The sequence below is a fragment of the Oncorhynchus keta genome, unplaced genomic scaffold (genome assembly GCF_023373465.1).
Source record: "Oncorhynchus keta strain PuntledgeMale-10-30-2019 unplaced genomic scaffold, Oket_V2 Un_contig_722_pilon_pilon, whole genome shotgun sequence".
Taxonomy (NCBI): domain Eukaryota; kingdom Metazoa; phylum Chordata; class Actinopteri; order Salmoniformes; family Salmonidae; genus Oncorhynchus; species Oncorhynchus keta.
This window is the reverse complement of record NW_026289335.1, coordinates 1-18,383: the sequence shown is the minus strand read 5'-3', so window position 1 is coordinate 18,383 and position 18,383 is coordinate 1. Positions and strand designations below refer to the sequence as shown.

Here is an 18,383-nt window from a genome sequence, read left to right as displayed (position 1 = left end):
CCGCCCTCTTCTCTAGTCTAGATAGTGCACTAGTTTTGACCAGGGCCCCGCCCTCTTCTCTAGTCTAGATAGTGCACCAGTTTTGACCAGGGCCCCGCCCTGTTCTCTAGTCTAGATAGTGCACTAGTTTTGACCAGGGCCCCGCCCTCTTCTCTAGTCTAGATAGTGCACTAGTTTTGACCAGGGCCCCGCCCTCTTCTCTAGTCTAGATAGTGCACTAGTTTTGACCAGGGCCCCGCCCTCTTCTCTAGTCTAGATAGTGCACTAGTTTTGACCAGGGCCCCGCCCTCTTCTCTAGTCTAGATGGTGCACTAGTTTTGACCAGGGCCCCGCCCTCTTCTCTAGTCTAGATAGTGCACTAGTTTTGACCAGGGCCCCGCCCTCTTCTCTAGTCTAGATGGTGCACTAGTTTTGACCAGGGCCCCGCCCTCTTCTCTAGTCTAGATAGTGCACAGCACGGAGGTAGCAGCACGGCGGTAGCAACACATTATTGGGCACAGACAACAGCACACAGGGCAAGAAGTAAGAGCAGTGCATTACTGCATTATAGATTGTGTCCTAAATGGTATCCTCTAAGACACTTCCAGAGAGGTGTTTTTAAATGAAAGCTATCTGGGAGTCTGTCATAGCTAATCCTTTAGGAATTCCTGTTGGGTTTAATTGCAGTCTCTCTCTCTCTCTCTCTCTCTGACCAGCGATTTGTCTTAGGCTGTAATTAGGAAATACCTGAGAGGGGAGATCGGCCGCGGTGTCACTGGAGACCGGAGGAACTGTGGGGAATGTTACAATTCTTTTACTAAAGGGTTTCGACATTATTTTTGAATGAGGATGAGTGAATGAGGATGAGTGAATGAGGTACATTCTCAGAAACAACCCTCCTTCTGGAAAGCTATGTGGGGCAGGCTTTTGCTCCAGCCCTACTAGAAGACACCTGTTTCAGCTAACAAGGTCCCGAGGAGCAGTGACCTAGTGGCGAAGTTGAGATGAACAATAGGGGGAGACAGAGAGGTGTGTGTGTGTGTGTGTGTGTGTGTGTGTGTGTGTGTGTGTGTGTGTGTGTGTGTGTGGGTGTGGGGAGATGGAGAGACTTGTGCTTGTGGACGGACACACATGTTTAAGTCCCTCAAATCAACGTTTGCTTCAACAACTGAACAGATGGTGAAATACAATTCAAAACAACACAAAAATAAATGCTACCCTATTCCCTTAATAGTGGACTAAATGCTACCCTATTCCCTAATAGTGGACTAAATGCTACCCTATTCCTTAATAGTGGACTAAATGCTACCCTATTCCCTTAATAGTGGACTAAATGCTACCCTATTCCCTTAATAGTGGACTAAATACTACCTATTCCCTTAATAGTGGACTAAATGCTACCCTATTCCTTAATAGTGGACTAAATGCTACCCTATTCCCTTAATAGTGGACTAAATGCTACCCTATTCCTTAATAGTGGACTAAATGCTACCCTATTCCCTAATAGTGGACTAAATGCTGCCCTATTCCCTTAATAGTGGACTAAATGCTACCCTATTCCCTTAATAGTGGACTAAATGCTACCTATTCCCTTAATGGTGGACTAAATGCTACCCTATTCCCTTAATAGTGGACTAAATGCTACCCTATTCCCTTAATAGTGGACTAAATGCTACCCCATTCCCCTTAATAGTGGACTAAATGCTACCCTATTCCCTTAATAGTGGACTAAATTCTACCCTATTCCTTAATAGTGGACTAAATGCTACCCTATTCCCTTAATAGTGGACTAAATGCTACCCTATTCCCTTAATAGTGGACTAAATGCTACCCTATTCCTTAATAGTGGACTAAATGCTACCCTATTCCCTTAATAGTGGACTAAATGCTACCCTATTTCCTTCATAGTGGACTAAATGCTACCCTATTCCCTTCCATAGTGGACTAAATGCTACCTATTCCCTTAATAGTGGACTAAATGCTACCCTATTCCCTTAATAGTGGACTAAATGCTACCCTGTTCCCTTAATAGTGGACTAAATGCTACCCTATTCCCTTAATAGTGGACTAAATGCTACCCTATTCCCTTCATAGTGGACTAAATGCTACCATATTCCCTTAATAGTGGACTAAATGCTACCCTATTCCCTTAATAGTTGACTAAATGCTACCCTATTCCTTAATAGTGGACTAAATGCTACCCTATTCCCTTAATAGTGGACTAAATGCTACCATATTCCCTTAATAGTGGACTAAATGCTACCCCTATTCCCCTAATAGTGGACTAAAAATGCTACCCTATTCCCTTAATAGAGGACTAAATACTACCCTATTCCCTTAATAGTGGACTAAATACTACCATATTCCCTTAATAGTGGACTAAATACTACCCTATTCCCTTAATAGTGGACTAAATGCTACCCTATTCCCTTAATAGTGGTCCACCCTATTCCCTTAATAGTGGACTAAATACTACCCTATTCCCTTAATAGTGGACTAAATGCTACCATATTCCCTTAATAGTGGACTAAATGCTACCCTATTCCCTTAATAGAGGACTAAATACTACCCTATTCCCTTAATAGTGGACTAAATGCCATATATTCCCTTAATAGTGGACTAAATACTACCCTATTCCCTTAATAGTGGACTAAATGCTACCCTATTCCCTTAATAGTGGACTAAATGCTACCCTATTCCCTTAATAGTGGACTAAATACTACCCTATTCCCTTAATAGTGGACTAAATGCTACCCTATTCCCATTAGGACTAAAATACTACCCTATTCCTTAATAGTGGACTAAATGCTACCATATTCCCTTAATAGTGGACTAAATGCTACCATTCCCTTAATAGAGGACTAAATACTACCATATTCCCTTTAATAGTGGACTAAATGCTACCATATTCCCTTAATAGTGGACTAAATGCTACCATATTCCCTTAATAGTGGACTAAATGCTACCCTATTCCCTTAATAGTGGACTAAATACTACCCTAGTTCCTTAATAGTGGACTAAATACTACCCTATTCCCCTTAATAGTGGAGTAAATGCTACCTATTCCCTTAATAGTGGACTAAATGCTACCCTATTCCCTTAATAGTGGACTAAATGCTACCCTATTCCCTTAATAGTGGACTAAATGCTACCCTATTCCCTTAATAGTGGGACTAAATACTACCCTATTCCCTTTAATAGTGTACTTTCAAATGCTACCCTATTCCCTTAGACTGCTGTTGTCCAAACCAGGGCTGTGTACTAAATTCTCACCCTATTCCCAAAATAGTGTACTAAATGCTACCCTATTCCCTTAGACTGCTGTTGTCCAAACCAGGGCTGTGTACTAAATTCTACCCTATTCCCAAAATAGTGTACTAAATTCTACCCTATTCCCTTAATAGTGTACTAAATGCTACCCTATTCCCTTAATAGGCTACACTGCTCCATTAATTGAGGATCTAACCAGTGGTAATAAAGCACACACACACACACACACACACACACACACACACACACACACACACACACACACACACACACACACACACACACACTCCAGTGTGTGAAGTTGGAGTTAGGGATTCTCCTCTTCTGACTCATAGATTCTTCTATTCCCCAGTGCGTTTCCTGTGTTGCTGTGGAATTTCATGGCTTTGTAGTCGTTGGCCAAAGCCGTCCCCTCCCCTAACTCCTCAGGGGTAGACGGTTTACAGCTTGAGGGGGATGGGGAGTGTGGTTGTTGATGACCTACCGCAGGGAGACCATGGTGTTGGAGCTGTAGCTGGACAGGGGGGGACGGGGGACGGGGGGATGGGGAGTGTGGTTGTTGATGACCTACCACAGGGAGACCATGGTGTTGTAGCTGGGTGATGGACAGGGGTGGTGCTTGTTTCAGGGAGCTGGAGGCTCCAGGGTGATGGACAGGGGGTGGTGCTTGTTTCAGGAGCTGGAGGCTCCAGGGATAGACTGATAAGACCTGAAGAGGAAAAACATGGAGAGTCTGGTTGTTGATGACCTACCACAGGGAGATGGAGGAAGGAGGGATGGGGGAGGAGAGTCTGGTTGATGATGACCTACCACAGGGAGATGGAAGGAGGGAGGGAGAGTCGTAGGAAGGAGGGAGGGAGAGTCGTAGGAAGGAGGGAGGGAGAGTCGTAGGAAGGAGGGAGGGAGGGTCGTAGGAAGGAGGGAGGGAGTGTCGTAGGAAGGAGGGAGGGAGTGTCGAAGGAGGGAGGGAGAGTCGTAGGAAGGAGGGAGGGAGAGTCGTAGGAAGGAGGGAGGGAGAGTCGTAGGAAGGAAGGAGGGAGGGAGAGTCGTAGGAAGGAAGGAGGGAGAATCGCAGGAAGGAAGGAGGGAGAGTCGTAGGAAGGAAGGAAGGAGGGAGAGTCGCAGGAGGGATGGGGGAGGAGAGTTTGGTTGATGATGACCTACCACAGGGAGACGGAGGGAGGGGGGGATGGGGGAGGAGAGTTTGGTTGATGATGACCTACCACAGGGAGATGGAGGAAGGGAGGGATGGGGGAGGAGAGTCTGGTTGATGATGACCTACCACAGGGAGATGGAAGGAGGGAGGGAGAGTCGTAGGAAGGAGGGAGGGAGAGTCGTAGGAAGGAGGGAGGGAGAGTCGTAGGAAGGAAGGAGGGAGGGAGAGTCGTAGGAAGGAAGGAGGGAGGGAGAGTCGTAGGAAGGAAGGAGGGAGGGAGAGTCGTAGGAAGGAAGGAGGGAGGGAGAGTCGTAGGAAGGAAGGAAGGAGGGAGAGTCGTAGGAAGGAAGGAGGGAGGGAGAGTCGCAGGAAGGAAGGAAGGAGGGAGGGAGAGTCGAGGAAGGAAGGAGGGAGGGAGAGTCGTAGGAAGGAAGGAGGGAGAGTCGTAGGAAGGAGGGAGGGAGAGTCGTAGGAAGGAGGGAGGGAGAGTCGTAGGAAGGAAGGAGGGAGGAGAGTCGTAGGAAGGAAGGAAGGAAGGAAGGAAGGAAGGAGAGAGTCGAGGAAGGAGAGTCGAGGAAAGGAGGAGGGAGAGTCGTAGGAAGGAAGGAGGGAGAGTCGTAGGAAAGGAGGAGGGAGAGTCGTAGGAAGGAAGGAGGGAGAGTCGTAGGAAGGAAGGAGGGAGAGTCGTAGGAAGGAAGGAGGGAGAGTCGTAGGAAGGAAGGAGGGAGAGTCGTAGGAAGGAAGGAGGGAGAGTCGTAGGAAGGAAGGAGGGAGAGTCGTAGGAAGGAAGGAGGAGAGTCGTAGGAAGGAAGGAGGGAGAGTCGTAGGAAGGAAGGAGGGAGAGTCGTAGGAAGGAAGGAAGGAGAGTCGTAGGAAGGAAGGAAGGAGAGTCGTAGGAAGGAAGGAAGGAGAGTCGTAGGAAGGAAGGAGGGAGAGTCGTAGGAAGGAAGGAAGGAGAGTCGTAGGAAGGAAGGAGGGAGAGTCACAGGAAGGAGGCAGAGTCGTAGGAAGGAAGGAGGGAGAGTCATAGGAAGGAAGGAAGGAGAGTCGAGGAAGAAAGGAAGGAGGGAGAGTCGTAGGAAGGAAGGAGGGAGAGTCGTAGGGAAGGAAGGAGGGAGAGTCATAGGAAGGAAGGAAGGAAGGAAGGAAGGAAGGAAGGAAGGAAGGAAGGAAGGAGGGAGAGTCACAGGAAGGAAGGAAGGAAGGAGAGTCGTAGGAAGGAAGGAGGGAGAGTCATAGGAAGGAAGGAAGGAAGGAGAGTCGTAGGAAGGAAGGAAGGAGAGTCAGAGGAAGGAAGGAGGGAGAGTCACAGGAAGGAGGGAGAGTCACAGGAAGGAAGGAAGGAGAGTCGTAGGAAAGGAGGAGGGAGAGTCACAGGAAGGAGAGGGGAGAGTCAAAGTAGGAAGGAAGGAAGGAGAGTCAGAGGAAGGAAGGAGGGAGAGTCACAGGAAGGAGGGAGAGTCGAGGAAGGAAGGAAGGAGAGTCGTAGGAAAGGAGGAGGGAGAGTCACAGGAAGGAGGGAGAGTCGAGGAAGGAAGGAAGGAGAGTCGTAGGAAGGAAGGAGGGAGAGTCACAGGAAGGAGGGAGAGTCGTAGGAAGGAAGGAAGGAGAGTCGTAGGAAAGGAAGGAAGGAAGGAAGGAAGGAAGGAAGGAGGGAGGGAGAGTCATAGGAAGGAAGGAGGGAGAGTCATAGGAAGGAAGGAGGAGAGTCGAGGAAGGAAGGAAGGAGAGTCGTAGGAAGGAAGGAGGGAGAGTCATAGGAAGGAAGGAGAGTCGTAGGAAGGAAGGAAGGAAGGAGAGTCGTAGGAAGGAAGGAGGGAGAGTCATAGGAAGGAAGGAAGGAAGGAGGGAGAGTCGAGGAAGGAGGGAGAGTCGAGGAAGGAAGGAGGGAAGGAAGGAAGGAGGGAGAGTCGAGGAAGGAGGGAGGGAGAGTCAGAGGAAGGAAGGAGGGAGAGTCGAGGAAGGAAGGAGGGAGAGTCATAGGAAGGAAGGAAGGAGAGTCGTAGGAAGGAAGGAGGGAGAGTCGTAGGAAGGAAGGAGGGAGAGTCATAGGAAGGAAGGAGGGAGAGTCATAGGAAGGAAGGAAGGAGAGTCGTAGGAAGGAAGGAAGGAGGGAGAGTCATAGGAAGGAAGGAGGGAGAGTCGAGGAAGGAAGGAAGGAAGGAGAGTCGTAGGAAGGAAGGAAGGAAGGAAGGAAGGAGGGAGAGTCGTAGGAAGGAAGGAGGGAGAGTCGTAGGAAGGAAGGAGGGAGAGTCGTAGGAAGGAAGGAGGGAAGAGTCGTAGGAAGGAAGGAGGGAGAGTCACAGGAAGGAAGGAGGGAGAGTCGAGGAAGGAAGGAGGGAGAGTCATAGGAAGGAAGGAGGGAGAGTCAGGAAGGAAGGAAAGAGAGTCGTAGGAAGGAAGGAAAGAGAGTCGTAGGAAGGAAGGAGGGAGAGTCATAGGAAGGAAGGAGAGAGTCGTAGGAAGGAAGGAAGAGAGGGGAAGGAGGGAGAGTCACAGGAAGGAAGGAGGGAGGAGAGGGAAGGAAGGAAGGAGGGAGAGTCATAGGAAGGAAGGAGGGAGAGTCATAGGAAGGAAGGAAAGAGAGTCATAGGAAGGAAAGAGAGTGGGTCCAGGAAGGTAGAGGTTAGAGGCATGAGGAAGGAAGGAGGGAAGGATGGATGGGGGGGGAGAGTCTGGTTGTTGTACTAAGAGAGCTCTGTGGGGAAAGGGTGAAGGATGGATGGGGGCTGGTTTAGAGTCTGGTTGGTGTACTAGAGGCTCTGTGGGGACCAGGGTGGAGGATGGATGGGGGGTTTAGAGTCTGGTTGTTGTACTACAGAGAGCTCTGTGGGGACCAGGGTGGAGGATGGATGGGGGGGGGTTTAGAGTCTAGTTGGTGTACTACAGAGAGCTCTGTGGGGACCAGGGTGAAGGATGGATGGGGGGGGGTTTAGAGTCTGGTTGGTGTACTACAGAGAGCTCTGTGGGGACCAGGGTGGAGGATGGATGGGGGGGGGGGTAGAGTCTGGTTGGTGTACTACAGAGAGCTCTGTGGGGACCAGGGTGGAGGATGGATGGATGGATGGGGGTTTAGAGTCTGGTTGGTGTACTACAGAGAGCCCTGTGGGGACCAGGGTGGAGGATGGATTGGGGGGGTTTAGAGTCTGGTTGGTGTACTACAGAGAGCTCTGTGGGGACCAGGGTGGAGGATGGATGGGGGGGGGTTTAGAGTCTGGTTGGTGTACTACAGAGAGCTCTGTGGGGACCAGGGTGGAGGATGGATGGGGGGGTTTAGAGTCTGGTTGGTGTACTACAGAGAGCTCTGTGGGGACCAGGGTGGAGAGGGGTGGTGGACGGCTGCAGGATCTGGTTGGTGTACCGTAGGGGGCAGATGGTTCATGGAGCTAGGGTTCAGGGATAGACGGCTATGCCTGAGGAGGAGAAAAGGGTGGAGGAATGGGAGGGGTCTGCTTGTTGTATTACAGAAAGCTTGGTCCAATGGCTCAGGTCACATCCAGTGATATCTTCTGTTTTCCACCGCAGATAGAGAAATGATATATCTTCTGTTTTCAAGAGGTATGATCTGTCTTCTGTTTTCCACCGCAGATAGAGTCGTGATATATCTTCTGTTTTCCACCGCAGATAGAGAAATGATATATCTCATGTTTTCCACCGCAGATAGAGAAATGATATATCTTCTGTTTTCCACCGGTATGATATATCTTCTGTTTTCCACCGGATAGAGAAAATGATATATCTTCTGTTTTCCACCGCAGGAAATGATATATCTTCTGTGGTTACCGAGATAGATATGGCAGGGTAGCCTATGGTTAGACAGATAGAGAAATGAGGGTAGCCTGTTTTCCAGAGATAGAGGTGGCATCTAGCTTCTGTGGTTACCGCAGATAGAGATATAGGATCTCCCAGTGGTTGGTATGTCAGTCTTCTGTTGGAGCACTAGTGGTTAGTGTATATGGGTGGCAGGGTAGCCTAGTGGTTAGAGTGTAGAGGTGGCAGGGTAGCCTAGTGGTTAGAGTGTAGAGGTGGCAGGGTAGCCTAGTGGTTAGAGTGTAGAGTCAGCAGGGTAGCCTAGTGGTTAGAGTGGAGGGGTGGCAGGGTAGCCTAGTGGTTAGAGTGTAGAGGTGGCAGGGTAGCCTAGTGGTTAGAGTGTAGAGGCGGCAGGGTAGCCTAGTGGTTAGAGTGTAGAGGCGGCAGGGTAGCCTAGTGGTTAGAGTGTAGAGGCGGCAGGGTAGCCTAGTGGTTAGAGTGTAGAGGCGGCAGGGTAGCCTAGTGGTTAGAGTGTAGAGGTGGCAGGGTAGCCTAGTGGTTAGAGTGTAGAGGTGGCAGGGTAGCCTAGTGGTTAGAGTGTAGAGGTGGCAGGGTAGCCTAGTGGTTAGAGTGTAGAGGTGGCAGGGTAGCCTAGTGGTTAGAGTGTAGAGGTGGCAGGGTAGCCTAGTGGTTAGAGTGGAGAGGTGGCAGGGTAGCCTAGTGGTTAGAGTGGAGAGGTGGCAGGGTAGCCTAGTGGTTAGAGTGGAGGGTGGCAGGGTAGCCTAGTGGTTAGAGTGTAGAGGTGGCAGGGTAGCCTAGTGGTTAGAGTGTAGAGGGGCGGCAGGGTAGCCTAGTGGTTAGAGTGTAGAGGCGGCAGGGTAGCCTAGTGGTTAGAGTGTAGAGGCGGCAGGGTAGCCTAGTGGTTAGAGTGTAGAGGCGGCAGGGTAGCCTAGTGGTTAGAGTGTAGAGGTGGCAGAATAGCCTAGTGGTTAGAGTGTAGAGGCGGCAGGGTAGCCTCGTGGTTAGAGTGTAGAGGCGGCAGGGTAGCCTAGTGGTTAGAGTGTAGAGGTGGCAGGGTAGCCTAGTGGTTAGAGTGGAGGGGCGGCAGGGTAGCCTAGTGGTTAGAGTGTAGAGGTGGCAGGGTAGCCTAGTGGTTAGAGTGTAGAGGTGGCAGGGTAGCCTAGTGGTTAGAGTGTAGGGGCGGCAGGGTAGCCTAGTGGTTAGAGTGTAGAGGCGGCAGGGTAGCCTAGTGGTTAGAGTGTAGAGGCGGCAGGGTAGCCTAGTGGTTAGAGTGTAGAGGCGGCAGGGTAGCCTAGTGGTTAGAGTGTAGAGGCGGCAGGGTAGCCTAGTGGTTAGAGTGTAGAGGCGGCAGGGTAGCCTAGTGGTTAGAGTGTAGAGGCGGCAGGGTAGCCTAGTGGTTAGAGTGTAGAGGCGGCAGGGTAGCCTAGTGGTTAGAGTGTAGAGGCGGCAGGGTAGCCTAGTGGTTAGAGTGTAGAGGCGGCAGGGTAGCCTAGTGGTTAGAGCGTTGGACTAGTAACCGGAAGGTTGCGAGTTCAAATCCCCGAGCTGACAAGGTACAAATCTGTCGTTCTGCCCCTGAACAGGCAGTTAACCCACTGTTCCCAGGCCGTCATTGAAAATAATAATGTGTTCTTAACTGACTTGCCTGGTTAAATAAAGGTAAAATAAAAAAAATAAAAAAAATATTAATACACAGCTGCTTCTCATCCCTCACCTTCACCCTCCTGCCCTCCCTCCCTTCACCCTCCTGCCCTCCTTTCCCTCCTCTCCTCCTCCCTCCTTTTCCCTCCTCCTCCTCCTGCCTCCTCCCTCCTTTTCCCTCCTCTCCTTCTCCTTCCTGCCCTCCTCTCCTCCTCCCTCCCTGCCTCCCTCTCCTTCCTGCCTCCCTCCTCCCCTCCTGCCCTCCTTTCCCTCCTCCTCTCCTCCCTCCCTTTCCTTTCCCTCCTTCCTCCTCTCCTTTTCCCTCCCTCTCCTCCTTCCTGCCCTTCCCTCTCCTCCCTCCCCTTCACCCTCCTGCCCTTCCTTTCCCTCCTCTCCTCCTGCCCTCCTTTTCCCTCCTTCCCTCCTCCCCTTTCCTTTTCCCTCCCACTCCTCCTCCCTCCTTTTCCTTTTCCCCTCCCTCCTTTCCTTTTCCCTCCTTCCTCCCTCCCTCCTTTCCTCCCTCCTCTCCTCCTCCCTCCTTTTCCTCCCTCCTCCCTCCCTTTTCCTTTCCTCCCTCTCCTTCTCCTCCTGCCCTTCCTCTCCTCCTTCCCCTTCACCCTCCTTTTTCCCTCCCTCTCCTCCTCCCTCCTTTTCCTTTTCCCTTCCCTCTCCTTCTCCTTCCTGCCCTCCTCTCCTCCTCCCTCCTGCCCTTCCTCTCCTCCCTCCTCCCTCCTTTTCCTTCCTTCCCCTCCCTCTCTCCCTTTCCTCCTTCCTCTCCTCCTCCCTCCCCTTCACCCTCCTGCCCTCCTTTCCTCCTCTCCTCCTCCTCCTTCCCTCCCTCTCCTCCTCCTGCTCCTCTCCCCTCCCTCTCCTTCCTGCCCTCCCTCCTCCTCCCTCCTGCCCTCCCTCTCCTTCCTGCCCTCCCTCTCCTTCCTCCTCCCTCTCCCTCTCCCTCTAATACTCAACCGATAACTCAATAAACAGGACTGGGCTTGGATCTGAGAAACAGGCAGGCAGAGTGAAAGCTCCCTCCTGTCACAGACTGAGACGGTACCCAGGGAGCCCAGGATGGTCCTGTAGCACTGCAGCGTCTCAAGCCTCCAGAACAAACCAACTGCTCATGGAAAAGCAGAGAGAGATGCTTTGACATTTCCTTTAATTATATTGATGTTCAGAAACTGCATCAAGCCTACTGCTCAGTCTTAGAAAGGGTGATTCAGAATATTACTACGTCTGTCTGTCTGTCTGTCAGTCTGGTAATTCAGCGCTGTTCTATTGTGATTTAATCCCCTACATTTAGGAAGTGGATGGGAAAAGGTTCTAATTTCAGACTGACGTCATCAACACTTCCATTAGACACCGTCCTCTGTTCCTCATATCAACCTGAAACAAACCTATTTAGGGAGGGGAGGGAGGAGGGAGGGAAAGGAGGGGAGGAGGGAAAGGAGAGGGAGGGAGAGGGGAGGAGGGAAAGGAGAGGGAGGGAGAGGGGAGGGAGGAGGAGGGGGATGAAGAGGGGAGGAGGGAGGGAGAGAGGAGGGGGATGAAGAGGGGAGGAGGGAGGGAAAGGAGAGGGATGAAGAGGAGGAGGGAAAGGGGAAGGCAGGGAAAGGGGGGGAGGAGAAAAAGGGGAAGGCAGGGAAAGGGTGGGAGGAGAGAGGGGAGGAGGAGGGAAAGGGGAAGGCAGGGAAAGGGGGGGGGGAGGGAAAGGAGAGCCCAGCCAAGGGGTAGTATGGGGAATGGGAGGGAGGGAGGGAGAAGCCCAGTCAAGGGGAATCCTCTGGTTGACTGGAAGATACACACGAGTGCAAGCAGGGAGGCACGCTGGCAGGCCCACACATACACACAGCTGTGTACGACCTGCACTTTTATTTTGGGAGCACCAGTGTGAAAACACTAAAAATTCATTGCGTAACAATATTTTGTCTCTTCTCTACGCTGCTCTACTCTGCTCTTCTCTGCTCTTCTCTACTCTACTCTGCTCTTCTCTTCTCTGCTCTTCTCTTCTCTACTCTGCTCTTCTCTACTCTGCTCTTCTCTACTCTGCTCTTCTCTGCTCTGCTCTTCTCTGCTCTTCTCTCTCTGCTCTTCTCTGCTCTGCTCTTCTCTGCTCTTCTCTGCTCTTCTCTGCTCTTCTCTGCTCTTCTCTGCTCTTCTCTGCTCTTCTCTTCTCTGCTCTTCTCTTCTCTGCTCTTCTCTGCTCTTCTCTACTCTGCTCTTCTCTGCTCTTCTCTACTCTGCTCTTCTCTGCTCTTCTCTTCTCTGCTCTTCTCTGCTCTGCTCTTCTCTGCTCTTCTCTTCTCTGCTCTTCTCTACTCTGCTCTGCTCTACGCTGCTCTGCTCTACGCTGCTCTACTCTACTCTGCTCTTCTCTACTCTGCTCTTCTCTACTCTGCTCTTCTCTTCTCTACTCTGCTCTTCTCTGCTCTACTCTGCTCTTCTCTACTCTGCTCTTCTCTGCTCTTCTCTACTCTGCTCTTCTCTGCTCTGCTCTTCTCTGCTCTTCTCTTCTCTGCTCTTCTCTACTCTGCTCTGCTCTACGCTGCTCTGCTCTACGCTGCTCTACTCTACTCTGCTCTTCTCTACTCTGCTCTTCTCTACTCTGCTCTTCTCTGCTCTACTCTGCTCTACTCTGCTCTGCTCTGCTCTTCTCTGCTCTTCTCTACTCTGCTCTACTCTGCTCTTCTCTGCTCTACTCTGCTCTTCTCTACTCTCCTCTTCTCTACTCTTCTCTACTCTGCTCTTCTCTACTCTGCTCTTCTCTACTCTGCTCTTCTCTTCTTGTTTCTGTGTTCCAGTAGTAGGATGTGTTGTTGCTGTGTTCCAGTAGTAGGGTGTGTTGTTGCTGTGTTCCAGTAGTAGGGTGTGTTGTTTCTGTGTTCCAGTAGTAGGATGTGTTGTTTCTGTGTTCCAGTAGTAGGATGTGTTGTTGCTGTGTTCCAGTAGTAGGATGTGTTGTTGCTGTGTTCCAGTAGTAGGATGTGTTGTTTCTGTGTTCCAGTAGTAGGATGTGTTGTTGCTGTGTTCCAGTAGTAGGGTGTGTTATTTCTGTGTTCCAGTAGTAGGGTGTGTTGTTTCTGTGTTCCAGTAGTAGGATGTGTTGTTTCTGTGTTCCAGTAGTAGGATGTGTTGTTGCTGTGTTCCAGTAGTAGGATGTGTTGTTGCTGTGTTCCAGTAGTAGGGTGTGTTGTTGCTGTGTTCCAGTAGTAGGGTGTGTTGTTTCTGTGTTCCAGTAGTAGGGTGTGTTGTTTCTGTGTTCCAGTAGTAGGATGTGTTGTTTCTGTGTTCCAGTAGTAGGATGTGTTGTTTCTGTGTTCCAGTAGTAGGATGTGTTGTTGCTGTGTTCCAGTAGTAGGATGTGTTGTTGCTGTGTTCCAGTAGTAGGGTGTGTTGTTGCTGTGTTCCAGTTGTAGGGTGTGTTGTTGCTGTGTTCCAGTAGTAGGATGTGTTGTTTCTGTGTTCCAGTAGTAGGATGTGTTGTTTCTGTGTTCCAGTAGTAGGATGTGTTGTTGCTTTGTTCCAGTAGTAGGATGTGTTGTTTCTGTGTGTGTTCCAGTAGTAGGGTGTGTTGTTGCTGTGTTCCAGTAGTAGGGTGTGTTGTTTCTGTGTGTGTTCCAGTAGTAGGGTGTGTTGTTTCTGTGTTCCAGTAGTAGGGTGTGTTGTTGCTGTGTTCCAGTAGTAGGATGTGTTGTTTCTGTGTTCCAGTAGTAGGATGTGTTGTTTGTGTTCCAGTAGTAGGATGTGTTGTTGCTTTGTTCCAGTAGTAGGATGTGTTGTTGCTGTGTGTGTTCCAGTAGTAGGGTGTGTTGTGTGTGTTCCAGTAGTAGGGTGTGTTGTTGCTGTGTTCCAGTAGTAGGGTGTGTTGTTTCTGTGTGTGTTCCAGTAGTAGGATGTGTTGTTTCTGTGTGTGTTCCAGTAGTAGGGTGTGTTGTTGCTGTGTTCCAGTAGTAGGGTGTGTTGTTGCTGTGTTCCAGTAGTAGGATGTGTTGTTGCTGTGTTCCAGTAGTAGGATGTGTTGTTGCTGTGTTCCAGTAGTAGGATGTGTTGTTGCTGTGTTCCAGTATTAGGATGTGTTGTTGCTGTGTTCCAGTAGTAGGATGTGTTGTTGCTGTGTTCCAGTATTAGGATGTGTTGTTGCTGTGTTCCAGTATTAGGATGTGTTGTTGCTGTGTTCCAGTATTAGGATGTGTTGTTGCTGTGTTCCAGTAGTAGGGTGTGTTGTTTCTGTGTTCCAGTAGTAGGGTGTGTTGTTTCTGTGTTCCAGTAGTAGGATGTGTTGTTTCTGTGTTCCAGTAAGAGGGTGTGTTGTTTCTGTGTTCCAGTAGTAGGATGTGTTGTTTCTGTGTTCCAGTAGTAGGATGTGTTGTTTCTGTGTTCCAGTAGTAGGATGTGTTGTTTCTGTGTTCCAGTAGTAGGATGTGTTGTTTCTGTGTTCCAGTAGTAGGATGTGTTGTTTCTGTGTTCCAGGTTGGCCTTCCTTCTATGACCTGGTGAAGGAGGAGTCAGTCACTGTAACAGACGATTTCGCCTACGGGATGCACAGAGTTGAGACCAGCTGTAGTCAGGTAAACTGGTTCCCATTATGTCACCGTTTATTTGAAGACCTTGATAATCAACTCTCTGTTACAATAGTGACCTGGTTAGATATGAGGTCTACCTAGAGGTTAAAGACTAGCAGAGATAGTAGATCTGTTTTGGTGAAGCGGAAGTAGAGACTAGATTATCGGTTCTCCTTGGAGGGGGGGTCACATATTTTTAGTTTTCATATTTACAATTACAACAGAATGTTGCTTGGATATTGCTGAGTAATCAGTCTGTGTGTTTCAGTGTGGTTCTCACCTCGGACACCTGTTTGATGACGGCCCCAGACCCACAGGGAAACGATACTGCATCAACTCTGCCTCTCTGGGCTTCCAGTCCGCCTCAGCCTCTAGCCCACCCAGCAACGGAGCTGGGGCTGGGGCAGGAGCTGGGGCTGGGGCAGGAGCTGGGGCTGGAGCAGGAGCTGGGGCAGGGGCTGGGGCTGGGGAAGTAGCTGGGGCTGGGGCTGGAGCTGGGGCAGGAGCTGGGGCAGGGGCTGGGGCTGGGGAAGTAGCTGGGGCAGGAGCTGGGGCTGGGGCTGGGCCAGGTGGTGCGGTCGGGGGCAAGACTGAGCTCTGAGTAAAAGGTCTCCTTGGTCTTGGACAGATTTCAGGAATACAGGAAGTACAGGCACGGTCACTCACTCCTTATCCAAACTGGTGGCCTAGGTCCTGGTCGAAATGTTACGAACAGAACAGAGAACAGCTGGAGAATATAGGTTACACAGAACCCGAAAAACAGTCAGCCAACTAGGTTACACAGAACCCAAAAACAGTTAGCCAACTAGGTTACACAGAACCCGAAAACAGTTAGCCAACTAGGTTACACAGAACCCGAAAACAGTCAGCCAACTACAGTCAGCTCAATAAGGGGCCATCAGCACCCTTTAGAAACATGTGGAACATGATGCATCTTCTGTGGCCATGTAGGTTACACACAGTCAAATACAGTCGGTCAAATACAGTCGGTCAAATACAGTCGGTCAAACACAGTCGGTCAAACACAGTCGGTCAAACACAGTCGGTCAAACACAGTCGGTCAAACACAGTCGGTCAAACACAGTCGGTCAAACGCAGTCGGTCAAACGCAGTCTGTCAAACGCAGTCTGTCAAACGCAGTCTGTCAAACGCAGTCTGTCAAACGCAGTCTGTCAAACGCAGTCTGTCAAACGCAGTCTGTCAAACGCAGTCTGTCAAACGCAGTCTGTCAAACGCAGTCTGTCAAACGCAGTCTGTCAAACGCAGTCTGTCAAACGCAGTCTGTCAAACGCAGTCTGTCAAACACAGTCAGTCAAACACAGTCAGTCAAACACAGTCAGTCAAACGCAATCTGTCAAACGCAGTCTGTCAAACAGTCAGTCAAACGCAGTCTGTCAAACAGTCAGTCAAACACAGTCAGTCAAACACAGTCTGTCAAACAGTCAGTCAAACACAGTCGGTCGAATGACCCCAGTGACCATGTACCAAGCTGGCCCACCACTGGCTACCAGCCTTAATAAATAGACCTCTACTGTACTATACAACTGTCTGAGGAGGATTGGATGCAGTTCCACGTTGCTCACATTGCTTTTGACCGTTTACAAGTTTAGATCACATTTTAAAGTATATATATCAACTGTTATATATTTTTCTTTCTAGTATATTTTAAACTTTATGCTTTTTTGGGGGTGGAAAAGTGAATGAATTATATATTATTATGATTGTGTGGACTTGACTTTGAAGAACAATGTGTGTTGTTTAAAAACTAAATAAAAAGTGATATTTGATAGAGGTTGATAGTTTAAGACGCTCCTATGAGCTGTAGAATAAACACACAGAGGACAAATAAGCATTCTGTCCAATATGGAGACACTACACACACACACACACACACACACACACACACCTGCCTCCTATGAGCTGTAGAATAAACACACAGAGGATAAATAAGCATTCTGTCCAATATGGAGACACACACTACACACACACCTGCCTCCTATGAGCTGTAGAATAAACACACAGAGGATAAATAAGCATTCTGTCCAATATGGAGACACTACACACACACACACACACACACACACACACACCTGCCTCCTATGAGCTGTAGAATAAACACACACAGGATAAATAAGCATTCTGTCCAATATGGAGACACACACTACACACACACCTGCCTCCTATGAGCTGTAGAATAAACACACAGAGGATAAATAAGCATTCTGTCCAATATGGAGACACTACACACACACACACACACACACACACCTGCCTCCTATGAGCTGTAGAATAAACACACAGAGGATGAATAAGCATTCTGTCCAATATGGAGACACACACACCACACACACCACACACCACACACACACACACACACACCTGCCTCCTATGAGCTGTAGAATAAACACACAGAGGATAAATAAGCATTCTGTCCAATATGGAGACACACACACCACACACACCACACACCACACACACACAGACACACACCTGCCTCCTATGAGCTGTAGAATAAACACACAGAGGATAAATAAGCATTCTGTCCAATATGGAGACACACACACCATACACACCACACACACACACACACACACCTGCCTCCTATGAGCTGTAGAATAAACACACAGAGGATAAATAAGCATTCTGTCCAATATGGAGACACACACACCACACACTACACACCACACACTACACACTACACACACCACACACTACACACACCACACACCACACACTACACACCACACACACACACACCTGCCTCCTATGAGCTGTAGAATAAACACACAGAGGATAAATAAGCATTCTGTCCAATATGGAGACACACACACTACACACCACACACACACACACACACACCTGCCTCCTATGAGCTGTAGAATAAACACACAGAGGATAAATAAGCATTCTGTCCAATATGGAGACACACACACTACACACACCACACACCACACACTACACACTACACACACCACACACTACACACCACACACACACACACACACACCTGCCTCCTATGAGCTGTAGAATAAACACACAGAGGATAAATAAGCATTCTGTCCAATATGGAGACACACACACTACACACACCACACACTACACACACCACACACTACACACACCACACACCACACACTACACACCACACACACACACACCTGCCTCCTATGAGCTGTAGAATAAACACACAGAGGATAAATAAGCATTCTGTCCAATATGGAGACACACACACTACACACACACCACACACACACACACACACACACCTGCCTCCTATGAGCTGTAGAATAAACACACAGAGGATAAATAAGCATTCTGTCCAATATGGAGACACACACACTACACACACCACACACTACACACCACACACTACACACTACACACACCACACACTACACACACCACACACCACACACTACACACCACACACACACACACCTGCCTCCTATGAGCTGTAGAATAAACACACAGAGGATAAATAAGCATTCTGTCCAATATGGAGACACACACACTACACACACACCACACACACACACACACACACACCTGCCTCCTATGAGCTGTAGAATAAACACACAGAGGATAAATAAGCATTCTGTCCAATATGGAGACACACACACTACACACACACCACACACACACACACACACACAGAGGATAAATAAGCATTCTGTCCTATGAGCTGTAGAGCTGTATAAACACACAGAGGATAAATAAGCATTCTGTCCAATATGGAGACACACACACTACACACACACCACACACACACACACACACACCTGCCTCCTATGAGCTGTAGAATAAACACACAGAGGATAAATAAGCATTCTGTCCAATATGGAGACACACACACTACACACACACCACACACACACACACACACACCTGCCTCCTATGAGCTGTAGAATAAACACACAGAGGATAAATAAGCATTCTGTCCAATATGGAGACACACACTACACACACCACACACACACACCACACACACACGCACACACACTTCACAC

At 49.3% G+C, this 18,383-nt stretch overlaps 1 protein-coding gene and 3 long non-coding RNA genes across 15 annotated transcripts; 2 read left to right on the top strand and 2 right to left on the bottom strand.

Annotated features, from left to right (window-relative positions):
• Positions 1-1,503: 1,503 nt before the first annotated feature.
• LOC127926229 (uncharacterized) lies at positions 1,504-3,150 on the bottom strand. The gene is made up of 3 exons (XR_008123666.1): positions 3,040-3,150; positions 2,610-2,672; positions 1,504-1,563 (listed from the first exon to the last, which is right to left on the bottom strand). It is a non-coding gene; the product is annotated as an uncharacterized LOC127926229 (long non-coding RNA).
• A 5,385-nt stretch (positions 3,151-8,535) lies between these two features.
• Positions 8,536-9,859, top strand: LOC127926228 (uncharacterized). The gene is made up of 2 exons (XR_008123665.1): positions 8,536-8,892; positions 9,191-9,859. It is a non-coding gene; the product is annotated as an uncharacterized LOC127926228 (long non-coding RNA).
• Positions 9,860-13,627: 3,768 nt separating this feature from the next.
• On the top strand, positions 13,628-16,168 carry LOC127926226 (methionine-R-sulfoxide reductase B3-like). Its single transcript, XM_052511670.1, has 2 exons — positions 13,628-14,382; positions 14,645-16,168. Exons 1-2 carry the CDS (start codon positions 14,263-14,265, stop codon positions 14,975-14,977), a joined length of 453 nt encoding a protein of 150 aa, XP_052367630.1. The 5' UTR covers positions 13,628-14,262; the 3' UTR covers positions 14,978-16,168.
• LOC127926227 (uncharacterized) lies at positions 16,136-18,376 on the bottom strand. Of its 12 annotated transcripts, none has more exons than XR_008123662.1 (7): positions 18,135-18,376; positions 17,815-17,995; positions 17,535-17,642; positions 17,363-17,383; positions 17,236-17,308; positions 16,358-16,466; positions 16,144-16,282 (listed from the first exon to the last, which is right to left on the bottom strand). It is a non-coding gene; the product is annotated as an uncharacterized LOC127926227 (long non-coding RNA). The 12 variants fall into 12 exon arrangements; XR_008123660.1 differs by lacking the exon at positions 17,236-17,308 and adding an exon at positions 17,134-17,206; XR_008123664.1 differs by lacking the exons at positions 16,358-16,466; positions 17,236-17,308; positions 17,363-17,383 and adding exons at positions 16,542-16,644; positions 16,965-17,133 and having other exon boundaries at positions 16,136-16,282.
• Between the last annotated feature and the right edge of the window lie 7 nt (positions 18,377-18,383).